General features: G+C 35.8%; 1 protein-coding gene across 1 annotated transcript in view; it reads left to right on the forward strand.

Annotated features, from left to right (window-relative positions):
- The first annotated feature begins 13,231 nt into the window (after positions 1-13,231).
- Positions 13,232-13,950, forward strand: part of LOC131434243 (uncharacterized) — a 48,624-nt gene continuing 47,905 nt past the window's right edge. Inside the window, exons 1-3 of the mRNA XM_058600897.1 lie at positions 13,232-13,468; positions 13,573-13,715; positions 13,778-13,921. Coding sequence (XP_058456880.1) covers positions 13,375-13,468; positions 13,573-13,715; positions 13,778-13,921 — 381 coding nt within the window. The 5' untranslated portion in view covers positions 13,232-13,374. The remainder of the gene's footprint in view (positions 13,469-13,572; positions 13,716-13,777; positions 13,922-13,950) is intronic.

Consider the following 13,950-nt stretch of genomic DNA (forward strand, 5'->3'; position numbering starts at 1 on the left):
CTTTCTTCTTTTTAATTATTTAAGGAATCTCAAATGAAATTTTGCCCAAATGAAAGGTATTGAACAACTGACAGAAGATTGGAGTTTCGGAAACCCCCAAGTGCTATATACCGTTTGACTCAGCTCGACGAGATCGGAAAATGTCTGTGCATGTGTGTGTGTATGTGTACGCATCTTTTTAAAGATTTTTCTCTTCGCACATTTTTCTCGGAGATGGCTGAACCGATTTTAACAAACTTAGACTCGTTTAAAAGCCACTACTGAATTGTGGAACAAGTTCGAAAATCCATTGGCTGTCACTTTCGGTTTCAGAGCTATTCTGGTATAAGGGACGTAACTGACAAAACGTATTTCTTCTCTCCGAACAATTTTCTCGGAGATGGCTGAACCGAACCGAAAGTGGGTTCGTAGCGACTGTAGACCTGAAGTGGGTTCGTAGCGGTCATGTAGACCTCAGTTTTGTTTTGAGTCCGATTTAGAAGAATTTTTCCTTCTTTTACATCGTCGCTCTATACGACGGGTTGACATTTTGAACTCTCATCACACTGTAATTTCGGAACCGGAAGTCAGATCTGGGCCAAATTCGTGAAGGACCGCAAGAATCTAATTCCGTTTTTTAATTGAGAAATACTGCTGGTGTGGATTGCTCTGGTTTTGCACTTTCGAGCAGAAATGACAATAAAACACCGTCAAAAAATTGCACTTCTGCTCGAAAGTGCAATACCAGAGCAATCCACACCACCAGTGTTTTTCAATGGAAAACGGCATTAGTTCAAGAAAATCGAAGAAAAATGAGTATGTTCTGTTTCGAAGATTTTGATCCCGATTTCCGGTACCTCCGGAACCGGAATTCGGGGACCAATAGGGTAAAAGAGGTATTTTGGCCACTTCATATATTTTGGCCCACCTAACAAACTTTATCGATTTCATCGGATTTTATCGATGTTAAGTAACTCATTTTGCATCAATTTGAAGCTAATCACATTAAATTATCTATTGCGGAAGGGTTTTTTTAAGATATTACAATATTTGGTGTATATTTTTATAAAGTGGGCCAAAATAAAATCAATCCTAAAGTGGGCCAAAATACCTCTGTTACCCTATATCCGATTTGTGAGTTTGTGTGATTGTCAACTTACTTGATCTGTGAAATAAAGGAATTTATTTACTATTTTAGAAAAATTAGCTTATCTTTACACATTCTTCTATAAAAGCAAACTATTGAATTTTCAGCTTTTTCACTCGCCACCTTGTTATTCCGGAACCGGAATTACATCAGATATGGGGCAAGAGTGCACACTTCGAAAAAATCCTGTAATTTTACATTTTATTAGATGCACATAAATGGAGCGTCTCATTTTGCGCAAATTTACGTGGAAGAACATTTAATACTGTGTCTAAAATTCCATGAAATGAAATTCATCGAAAAAAAAATCTGATGGCGACCGTCGCAACTTGAACCGAGTCAGTCAGTTTCAGTCAGTGATTGCGTACACACCAAAAAAATTGGAATTTTACAGGTGACTTAATCTCTCATATGATGCAATTGATTAATTCGTCAAATGACGGAAAATTTCGTCTGTAATGAATTAATGTTAGATTAGTTTGAATTTTACTGGTTTCGACGGTAACTTGCATTCTGCGACTGCGACAGGTGCGACTGTATGAATTTAAATGCACCTTTTACCAGCCAGCTCATGTGGCTCATTCGATTAACAGACGTGCTTTGCGATTCAATGATTCTCGGTCCAAGTCACGACGGTCGCAATCAGTATTCATTTTTTTTAATTCAATGAATTATATGTTATGGAATTTTAGACTCAATATTAAATGTTCTTCCACGTAAATTTGCATGAACTGCGACGCTCAATTTATGTGCATCTAATAAGATGTCAAATAAAATGTTTTTTTTTTCGAAATGTGCAGTCCTCCTTTATGAGAAAGGCAACACACGACATAAAAAGAGACTTGAGTATGTCTTTGGAACCAGAAGTGACAGCCATTTAATGTTCGAACTTAATCAATGACGTAATAAGTAGCTTTCAAACTGTACTGCACAACTTTACCATTCGCTGTTTTTTTTTTTTTTTTGCTGGAGTTCATCAGGGAAGCCACCTTGGACCATTTATATTTTTACTCTATCTCAACGATTTAAATTTTCCGATCAAGTGTAAGAAACTATCGTTCGCCGATGACTTCAAACTATTTCATATAGTCAAATCCACAGCTGACACAGAATTCTAACACTAGTAGTTTAATAATTTGACTGATTGCTATAATTCCGAGTTTCCATGACCGATGATCTCGATTTATTGGTTACTATTTGTCCGTCGTGATGTTAGTAAGGCTACTTTTGTGGCAGATCAACTTCAATCACAAATCGATTGCTCTGAGCTCTTACAGTTTTTACAATTGGATGTTCATCTCCGTAATCTTCGTAACTATTTATTATAAAGACTGTCCCAGAAAGTGTGGACGCAACCAAAAACCGCTGCCATTTCGCAATGGTTCATAATCTGTCAATTTTTATGGCTGCGTCCTGTTGTTTACACTCTTCTCTAACCACTTGTGCAGTTGTTTATTCGTTTTCATTAGTTTTTTTCTCGAAATGCGTGAACTTTCAGCAGAACAACGTCGAAAAATTGTGTATTAATGGTGCACAGAACGCGGACTGTCACTGAGAAAGATAGCAAAAATAGAAGGATTAAGTGAAAAAGCCGTGCGAAATGCAATCAGGAAGTTCGGTGAGGATAATACCTTTGAGGATAAACCGAAAACGGGTCGAAAGAAAGGTCCTGCTAACCCTCAGTTGGATAAACGTATACTGAAGGCGTTCGAGCAAAAGAAGGATGTTTCAGATCGGGATGTGGCCAAAAAAGTGGGCACTTCGAAGTCAAATGTTCTTCGTGCTAAATAACGTTTGAATCTTCGAACCTATAAGAAGCAGAAACAACCAAAACGTAGTCCGAAACAAGAAGCATCGATCAGGCCGAGGGTTCGAAAGGTGTACAATACGATTTTTGCTGGAAATTTGAACTGCATAATCATGGACGACGAAACCTACGCGAAACTCGATTACAAATCCTTGCGGGGACCACAATATTATACGGTGCGAGAAGGGCAAGTGTTAAACCAGTCCGAGACATCGATTGAAGTCGAAATATTTGGTAAGAAAGCTATGGTCTGGCAAGCAATTTGTAGCTGGGGTAAGATTTCGAAACCCTCCATCACCACTGCTTCAATAAACAGCGATATATACATCAAGGAATGTTTACAAAAACGACTTCTACCCATGATTCGAAGCCACAGGGATCCTGTACCTCTTCTGGCCAGATCTTGCTTCTTGCCACTACTCGAAATCAACGGTAGAATGGTATACTACCAAAAATGTCACTTTTGTCCCAAAAGACATGAATCCACCAAATTGCCCACAACTTCGATCAATTGAGGAATTTTGGGCATTAACGAAGGCACATCCTAGGAAACATGTCTCGGCAGCCGAAACCATTCAACAGTTCGAAAAAGATTGCAAAAAAGTGTCAAAACTTGTCACCAAGATGTCTGTACGGAATTTAATGAGGAACGTTCGCATAAAGGTGCACCAGCTAATCTACAATGGCTAAGTAGCAATGATTTGTTTCTAAGGTTACTGTCTAATTAGTGTTAGCTACTTTAGAAATATTAGATTTAATAAAATTTATTATTTGGATGATTTGAATTTGTTAATGCAAATAAATAGGAGGTTTTATGCCAATAAGGATTATTTGGCCAGAAACTGATATAGCCTACGTAATACAACAGAAAGTTTGACCCGAATGAAAAGCAGAAAAATTCACAAGAATTTTGACGTTTATTTCACATCTCATTTTTGCCTTTCTCATATAGAAAAGTTATGCAATCACTGTGAAAACCAACTTTTGAACCAAGGCCTGGAGGCCAAATCTTCTCCAGTTTTTTTGTATTCAATAGTAACATATTTGAAGGCACACTGCTTAAGCTCTAAGATGCCAAGGGCATTTTCTAATTTTAATTAATGACTAACTTAAAACTAGGGTATTATCCTTAGGGTAGTGGCGAATTCCGGTCGCAATGGTCGATTCTTGCAGATTCAGTCTGCAGCTGGCGATCGGCAATGGTCGGTGGATTAAATATGACACTGGTGTCTTCCAGATGACGATTATACGTTTCAATGGGTCCGCGGGGAAATCTTCTCCAATTGATAGTTTTTATCAGTAGACCGTAGTAGAATTAGAATTAGAATTAGAGACCGCCCGTGTGTTGCTACTCCGTTATTGATCTGGACCAATTGAGATTGCAAAATGATTTTTTGAAGTAACATGTTTGGGAATAACACATTGTTTCACACTGTGCAAACTGTATTGAACCATGCATGCTGATCAATACCGACGCCGGCCACGTCCGAATGCAGATCTACTTGGGAGGGAAAGGGTTGTTAGTTCGATGCATGTTGCTACTAAGAACCGAGGAATCCTCTGCATTCCCACATGCATCACAGGAGAGGATACTTTGTTAGTAAATGTTTTAATAATGTTATCATGTGTTTATTGCTCTGGGTAGCTACCAAGAATGTTTTCAAGTATTATCGTTTTATGTGTTACTTTGTGCTGGCAATATAATGCACGAAACAGTCAATCTCCGAAATTGACAAAACTCCGGACAGCCGGCTGTTGAGTATGCAGTCACTCGTTTATGCATCTACCTTTCGCGTTTTTTTTAGTCATGCAAAAAAAACACATGTGGATTGATAAAAAAAAGGTATCATCTCACTGCTAGGTGGATTAAGCACGTTTTTATAAATGAAACTACGTGATACAAAATAAACGAGCGAATAGGATTTAGACAAAAAAGTTGATTCATTGCATTGAAATATTCTAAACAGTTATTATAAAATCATTTTAAATCACCAAACAAAGGTCAACAGATTTCACGCGCGTCTTGATTCTTTATTATTTCCGCTTTATTATTTTAATTATTTATTGAAATTATTAATTGGTTATATTAGTTGATCTGGGCAGCCGGCTACCGAGAAAAATATTAATTTACTGTTTGAAATATTAATATCAAGTGTTTTTTACTATGTATTCAATATACCGATATATGTTATCTCTGTTATTAGCTTTGTAATATCAACGAATTTGCGCAATAGTTTTAGATTATTTATTTTTTTATCATTCAATTTATAATCCTGAAAGACAATCAATAACATGGAAGAAGAAAACATTCCAAATAAAACTTTTCTCTGAAGCTAGACGGAAATTGATAGGTTGAATGAAGAGATAATTTAGTAAAATAGAGTAATCAGAAGTAAAACATTGAAAATATCTGATAACTGAAAGGAAAAAAAAACTCCTGCAATTGTCGCCTTTTACGACATGGAAGCAGGAACCCAGTGGATCTATTCTTGGTTCATTTTTTTCCGCCGGATTCCACACGGCATCTAGGCTGGTACAGTCCGGAGAGAGCTAATAGGTACTATCAATCTCCTAGTGGACCCCAGCCCCTAGTTTTTATCAGTAGACCGTAGTAGTAGACAAACAAACCGGTTTCGGTTATTCTTTTAATAATCGAAGAAAATAATTTTGAAGAATACCACCGTATTACATATGCTAGTATGATTGATATGAGAAAGGCATCATTACACCAGTTATAACCATATTTGATAGAGTTAGAAATGAAATGTTTTTCGAAATGTGGTGTGTGACTAAAGAGTACCTAACGTATTTAGTTGTACCAATGAACACGCAAAGAATTAGTAGCCATGTGTAGGAGTATTTGTTATCATTGGATGATCTTCTAACGATTCGGATAAAGATAAGGGAACCATAGATTGAATCTTGGTTTGCAAATTAGTAGTATTGTTCTTCAAGATTCAGCAGAATAAATTACTTCACGTTTATTGTTCATTGAAATGTGATGAGCTACTTTTAAACCTTCTATTGATGAAAAATGAAAAATTATACTTATACTAAACCATAGTAACTAATCATCATAATTATATTATAAATGTCGAGAAAGGCTAGCAGAATTTATTTTACTTATTAAAATATAAAAATTTAAACCGCAGATTGTCGAAAAACAGATACGTTATTCCCCAATGTTATTCTATTTACGACGCCATTGTGGAATTAGAGAACCAAAATTTTTACTTATATTCTCGATGTATGGGAGCTGTCAAGTTGTCCACGGGTTGCATGCAGCTACCCCAAATTAAACTTAACATTTGTAATTCTAATCATTTAAAGCCTGTTCGCACTATACCGGGACGGGACCATCCGGGACTATCCATGACATTTTTATTTCCTCATCGGCGATGACTGAGCTGCCGGCGTGTGTATGTATTGGAATCCCGGATTCGGGATAAAATTCAATTCGTTGCCGCCGAAAACGAAGTGTTACGAAAAAGCTAATAACAATTCGCACAGAAATAGTAAAAAACGTGAAATTAATCGCAATATTTTATTGAAAATCGGGGTTTGGAAAATACATTATCAAAAGTTGAACATTTGTTTCATCCCGTATTCGCTAGTGAAATTTCTCCTCTCGTGTTCAGGTAACGCATCGTCTTCACTGTTCAAGTCAGCATTGAGGTTCCTTTACATTTCGGATATTTTTATTGTGCAATCTCTGCTGAATTTTGGAAATGTTACTTCGAGGGCTGTAAAATAGAGAGCAGAACAATGAATTAAAAAATTAATTTGATCAAAAATTAAGTTCGAATTGTTATTTCAAAAATATTATATATCAATATGGATCACTTTAACGAATTCAATACAAATCGAAAAATACACCATCTCGTGACGGCAAAGACGATTAGTTCAGTGATGTTTAATAGTTTGCGTTTAGCGTGCACCCAGAAGTGAAATGTCAAAAATAATTGAGTATGATGCCCATATAGAGGTGTGAACATTTTCACATTAAAATGGGTTTATTTCTGACGAAAGTAAATGTTGCCTATAAATAATGTAGAGTTACGCTCTTCTAGACCTATCGTCTTCACTTTCAAGAATTGCTGTAAAGACTAAAGCTAAAGGGTGTGAAGGCAATGTTTGGCAGATCACTTCTGATATATAGAACGAAATTAAAATGAAATGAACGGTGTATTATAAGTTACTTTGATTGTGAAATTTTTTTTATTGCGTTCATGACATTGAATTTAAATTAGCTGCACATAATCTTTTCTCTCAGGAAAGGTAAGAATGTAAATGAAAATTTTCATTTTTATAAATTGTCTATGAATTGAAAGTGCATATACTAAGCGATCTGCCCTTTCTGTGAACTGTTTTGCGAATAGTTTAAACTTTTAGTCGAAATTTAAAAATTCGATATTTGTTTTCAAAAAAGTCATTGAATTTCATTCAACAGACGAACCATTCCAAAATTCGACAAATAGAAAGCTTAATGTTAATAAATAGTATGATATGTGCAATACAGTTAGCAAAAGAACAAGTTATACTTATTACTTTTACTTCAATTGATAGCTCTCGTTGAGGCGAATTACGGTTTATTCATATACACCCGAACCTCCATTTACGTAATAATCGGGACTACGTAAATCGAATTATGACGTAAAAAAAGTTTACGTTAAATGGAATTTTCAACGTAAAAAAAGTTTTCCTTATGTATATGTATTATTAGATATGTATAATATATTGGATAGATATGGACCGAAAATTACGAGTATTTACAGGAAAAGGATGTTCTAAGCAGAATAAATTTCCAAGATGGCGACTTCCGGTTTATTGATATTTCTTGAAAACTCTTACAATATGGGTATTTTCGGAACGGGTTTGATGAATAGGTGTCGGAAAATGATGTTTGAGGTGGTTTTGAATTCCAAGATGGCGACTTCCGGTTTATTGATATTCCTTGAAAACCCTTACAATATGGATATTTTCGAAACGGGTTTGATGAGTACATGTCGGAAAACGATATTTGAGGTGGTTCTGAATTCCAAGATGGCGGCTTCCGGTTTAGTGATATTCCTTGAAAACCTTCATAATATGGGAATTTTTGGAACGGGTATGGTGAGTAGATGTCGGAAAATGATATTTGAGGTGGCTCTGAATTCCAAGATGGCGACTTCCGGTTTATTGATATTCATTGAAAACCCTTAAAATATGGGTATTTTTGGAACGGGTATGGTGAGTAGATGTAGGAAAATGATGTTTAAAGTCATTTCAAAATTCAAGATGGTGTTTCTCGAAACCCGTAGCAAAACGAATGTTTTCGAAACGAGTTTAAATAACAGTTCTTATTAAACGTTGTTTGAGTAATTATGACTTACTGTCGAATATTTTATAATATTGTTACTTTTGGAATGGATTTTACGAGTCAATATTAGGAAGAAAGTTGTTTAAACTAAACTTCAGGAATTTTATTCCAAATTCAATATAATATTAGCTTGACACTTACAATCGAATTGTCAAACAAATACATAAATCGATGAAAATGCTTCGATGTAAATATTTTATGGTTCATTCTTTGGTGAAAGAAATGTTAATATTTTTTTTCAGTATTGTAGTAAATATGATTTATTTGAATAGATTCAAGTTTTGAACTGCTGTTAAAACTGTTGTTTTCGTTTTCGTTGACTGATTTCAATACCTGAACTGTTATTCATTCTTATGCACAAATCGGTCTATATCAGCATGGTCACGCTTAAGATTCAAATATAATGACACTCGCTAATGGCATATGGCGACGAACTTTCGAAACATTTGATACAAAAATGATGTGAACATTTTTTTGGAAACACTTTACCCTATTATTTTGGAACTGGAAGTCGGATCCAGATGAAGTTGAGAAAGTTTGTAATGGATGTTATTAGACCATTTGAATCAGTTTGTGGAAATCGGTCGCGCCATCTCTGAGAAAAGTTAGCACAAAAAAATTTTTTTTTGCACATTTAACTCATAACTCCGGAACCAGTAGTCAGATCCAAACAAAATTCAGGAATTTGTATCAGACCTGAAGAGTTTTTTTTTAACTGATCCAAGTGTGTTAAAATCGGTTTATTCAACTCCGGAAAAAATTCCGGAAATAAGGTGTACTTATTTTCACATTTTGTATCAGACCTCAAGACGTTTCATTTGAATCTAAGAGTGTGAAAATCGGTGCAGCCATCTCCTAAAAAATTTAATGTAATAAAACGTTACATACATATGCGCACATACACACACAGACATTTTGCATACTCGACAAACTCAGTCGAACGGCATATGACACTCGGCCCTCCGGGCCTCGGATAGAAAGACGGCTTGCATAACCTTTTTATACGAGAAAGGCAAAACACATTTAACAAAACTGTTTTCAATTCTAAAGTTTTCTATTTTTTAGCTGCATATTTTACTCAACCGGCAGGTTTTTTGCAATTGTTTCAATATTCTTTACGGATTTAATAGTACACAAAAAGTGTACTTTTCAATATTTTTTTTCTAAATTTTGACTCGAATTCCTGTTATAAAGGCGGTGAGGCATAAAACAATCTCACAAGTACATTTCCTACACTTAAACAATAAAGCTCCGGTTTAGACTGACCGATTTAAGAAAACGTACATCATATGGTTTAGCACTGTCAACCATATTCAACATCTATTTCGATTTTGATCACTGTTGAGTCGTGTACATTCCATTATTTCTGCATTTCTCTATAGAAAGAATATAGATTTGAATAAAAATAAATTTTGTTTTTAAAGCTCGGAGACACTTATCGTTATATATCATTCAACTCAGCTCGTTGAATGATGAACTAAGACATTTTAGTTTTATTTTTATATAACCATATTTGTTTTAAGCGACTCTTCCCATTTCGAAAATATTAATACAATATAGGATACGATCAGCAATCCACTAATATTCAAACAATATTTTCTACGTAATATGCACTAAACCAGCTCCAAAAATACTCACATTGTAAGGGGTTTCAAGAAATATCAATAAACCGGAAGTCGCCATCTTGGAATTCAGAACCACCTCAAACATCGTTTTCCGACATCTACTCATCAAACGCGTTCCGAAAACACCTGTATTGTACTAATTTCCATGGAATATAAATGAACCGGAAACGATTTTCATTGTATGCAAAAACCTCTTTTTACGAAGTATTTTCAACGTAAAAAAAGATTACGTTATTTGGGATTTATGTCGTAAAAAGAGTTACGTAAAAAGAGGTAACGTAAAAAAAGTTTACGTAAACGGAGGTTTGGGTGTACTAAATTGTTTTGTTTTGAAGCATTTACTTATTTATCAAACAACCTGATATTGTATATGTACACTGAGGTTATGCGGTTTTATTTTACGCGACTTTTTTTAAGCGAGTTTTCGGAGTTATGCGGTTTTTTATGCGAAGTTTCAGAGTTATGCGGTTTTTTATGCGAATTTTTAGAGTTATGCGGTTTCCCTTCTGCGGTTTTTTTATGCGAAGTTTCAGAGTTATGCGGTTTTTTTATGTGAAGTTTCAGAGTTATGCGGTTTTTTATACGAATTTTTAGAGCTATCCGGTTTTTTTATGCGGTACGTTAATTCGCATAAAAAAGATTTCAGTGTATATCACAGTAGCCGTTATTTTTCTTATCAAGAAATTGCAGTACATAATTCGGAAATGTTAGTATAATTCTGAAATTAACATTAAGATCGATTTGATTAGTTCTGCGTGGAAATTTCACACATATTTATGTAAATAGGGATTTTTATGAAAATAAAATGTTCTCATCCGAGTTAGTATCAGATTGCGATTCTAAACCGTATTTACAGCTTATTTTTTCTGTCAGTGTATATCGAGAATTATTCCATATATTTGGAGTTGTTTGGTTCAGTGTACTGATTGGGAAAGCTGCCATATATGCATTGAAAAAAATGTAGTGTATTAGTAACCTTTTTTGCCACCGCACTTTACTTTGATGTCCCTCGTGAATCGCAAGAGTGATCCATATTGATATATAGTATATTTGGTTATTTTCAAACCTTGCTTTGACTTACTGGGACACCCTATACACACGGAAAAGCCAGCGATCGCAAAACAACTAAAATATTAGTTGTTTTTCTGATTTTGATTGGTTAAAATTTGGTACAACTAATAGACTGTTGTTTTAACTAATCTGTCATTTTTTATTTATCGTGCTGGCAGCTTAGCAACGACACCCTGAGCGAACAATGAAACGTTTCAATGAGATGTCACTCGTGCAATTGAGCAAAGACACAATCCCAGCAAAGTTACTTGTATGCATGAAAGCAAAAAATGTCTCAGTTGTTTCAACCAATTATTCAGTTATTTGAACTTAAGACGCCAATTGCAATAAATATTTTTTACTGTTAGCCTCTTCGGGGAGCAGCAAATCGTTCACTGCTTGAACAACGAAATTTTACCTAATTAACTGCTTATATCTTTATCGCTAAACTCACAAAGGATATAGAAATGAACCAAAAGATTACAATTCTCAAAAAGGAACTCACCAGAAAAATTGTCACAGGGATTTAGACAATTTTTCCTTCACTTGCAGAATGGCTCGCTGGTAAACCAAATGCTACAGATACACTTTCGAGCAAATACAAATAGTACCACTTCACTTTAGCAGCAAATTTTTAAGCGTTAAGCGGTTTTAATAACATTGACATGAACTGTCCAAGAATACATTACTCTTAGATGAAATTAAAACATTTATACTGTAGGAATATCTATTTAACACATGGAAAACTTGTTTTACAATTAACTGTTATATTCTTCTGCATACTTTCACTTACATAAAACGACCACTACGTAACTAAGATAAATGACGTTCATTTACCATTGAAAATTTTCAATATGAAACGCTTCTGGTGAAATGAAGAAGTTTTTTATTCTGCGTTTTGCTGTCTTCGTTCTCCGCCAAGTGACAGCATTTGAATACAATAATTTCGGTTACCTGAATGGTTATGACAAAATCAACAAATATGTTAGTTAAATCAACAACATTTTAGTTGAAACAACCAGGGCGTGAAACAACAATTGCAATATTGCAATTTTGTGATCTGCGGGTTCTTCGTGCAAGGTAGAAAGGTAATCTTTGCGTCGGAACAGTTCCAACTGTTAAATGTCGCAAAAATTATTCTTAACATTTGCCAAATTATCACCTGAAGAGACTTTCATGGTACTTCGGCAACCTTCGGTGAATTGTCAACCTTGTCGTTGTCATCCAACAATCACATCAATTCTGTTGAACTGTAGATGAATGCGCATCGAACACATCTTCAGAAATGACAGATCAAACAAACATGCCTTAAAAGCAAATCAATGTCACACACATATGCGCTAATCGTCACTTCAGCATGAATGAACAACCGTGAATGAACCATATTGAAAACTAAAAACCACCACAGCGCCCACACTGCGTAATGTTTTGAATTGCTTTTTGTGAGCATTCAACAAAAAATAAACCGAACGGACGAGATTTGTCATAAAAGAAAAATGTTCGTTGAAAACAATGCACAGTATGTGAATAGTAAGCCCAATAGTATATGCTCATCTTAAGAACTAAAGTGGGACACGATGTAAAGACTAGTTTTGTAACCGACCGCCGGGGATTTAAGCAGTATTTTAATTGGTCAACAAATTTGGAAATTATCCCATCGCAGACTGTTTTTCAAATTCACATGAAAGTCTTGTCTCCTCTATAATAAACCAATCAATACGTTAAACGGCGAGACGTGGGTGAGGTTCAAACCGCTTTTTTGAAATTCTAATGCGCGCGCGCACAAACTAAACGCATTTTAATTGCTCGTACGGATTAGTTCTGGGGCAGCATCCTCGCTCTGACGAGTCACGTTCAGGTTATCTCAGTGCAACGATTACCAGTCCCTAGGGCTGTGTACTGCGAAGGCTTGAAGCGCTTGATCGTGCAAACTTTTCCGTGAGAAAAGGGCTGCCCAGTCGACAGTACAGGTGCTGTTTATTTGTCATTACCTGATAACCCTTTCGCGGCCATCGTAATCTGACAAATGTGACCAGACATTTCGACTTAATATACTAATGCTTTTGGTACGAAAACCTAATGTAGCATATCTGTTGTTTAGCACAATATCAAATTCGTCAATGGTTACAATGGAATGCTAGATGGAATAAGAAATCAAAGCACAATTTCTCGCCGTGTTCGACGGTACTATGTCTATGTATTTATAACGATCCTAATGCAGTGCAAAGATCCAGATCGTTGGTGCTCATTCCGTCGCTAGTTAACCGTTGAGATAGACGCAAGATTCAAGAAAAAAAACCCGTGAACGTGATCCGCGATCGGTTGAAAGCCTTGCCTTGCCTTGCCTTGCGTCTTAGCAATTGTTCAGTTTTGTGACTGCGCCTGCATTTCACTCCCTAAGAGTGCTATGGAAGGTCCAACTTTGCTCTCTATGGTGATTTCGGTCACCGTTCTGTGGTTTCCTGTGGCAAGCGGCTTCGAATTCGCCGTGCACTTCAACAGTCAGTAAACAGTGTCACGTTGGTTACACTTCATTTACATCCAAAACGAAACCTTGAAGGTGGTGTTAATTTTTCCAATCTTTTGTTTATGTTTTTTGATTCAGTGAGTGAGTATTGGCAAATGCCGGCTCTGTTTCAGTACGAAAGCATCGAAGGCTGTCTGCGATTTAATCCGGCTGGAGTTTTCTGTATTGTGAAAAGTGTGGTAAAACCCGACGGCCGTTCGCAGGTTTGGAACGCTATTGAAGTAATGATTGGTGCGGTCGGCTGTTGAATCCGGAAGACCCTGATGCATTTGTACATTTTCAGAAATATTCCCAATATCCATATCAGTACCAGCATAGCGTACTGACTCGAGGAATTTGTATGAGGCAGTGTGAAGAGTTAGTGGAAACATTATCCGATAGCCAGAAGGCACTCTTCTTCCAACCAAAGTTCGACGTGGAGTATAAGGTAAGACAGTTTACTTTATTTGTTCTCAT

This window comes from Malaya genurostris, chromosome 3, assembly GCF_030247185.1.
Source record: "Malaya genurostris strain Urasoe2022 chromosome 3, Malgen_1.1, whole genome shotgun sequence".
Taxonomy (NCBI): domain Eukaryota; kingdom Metazoa; phylum Arthropoda; class Insecta; order Diptera; family Culicidae; genus Malaya; species Malaya genurostris.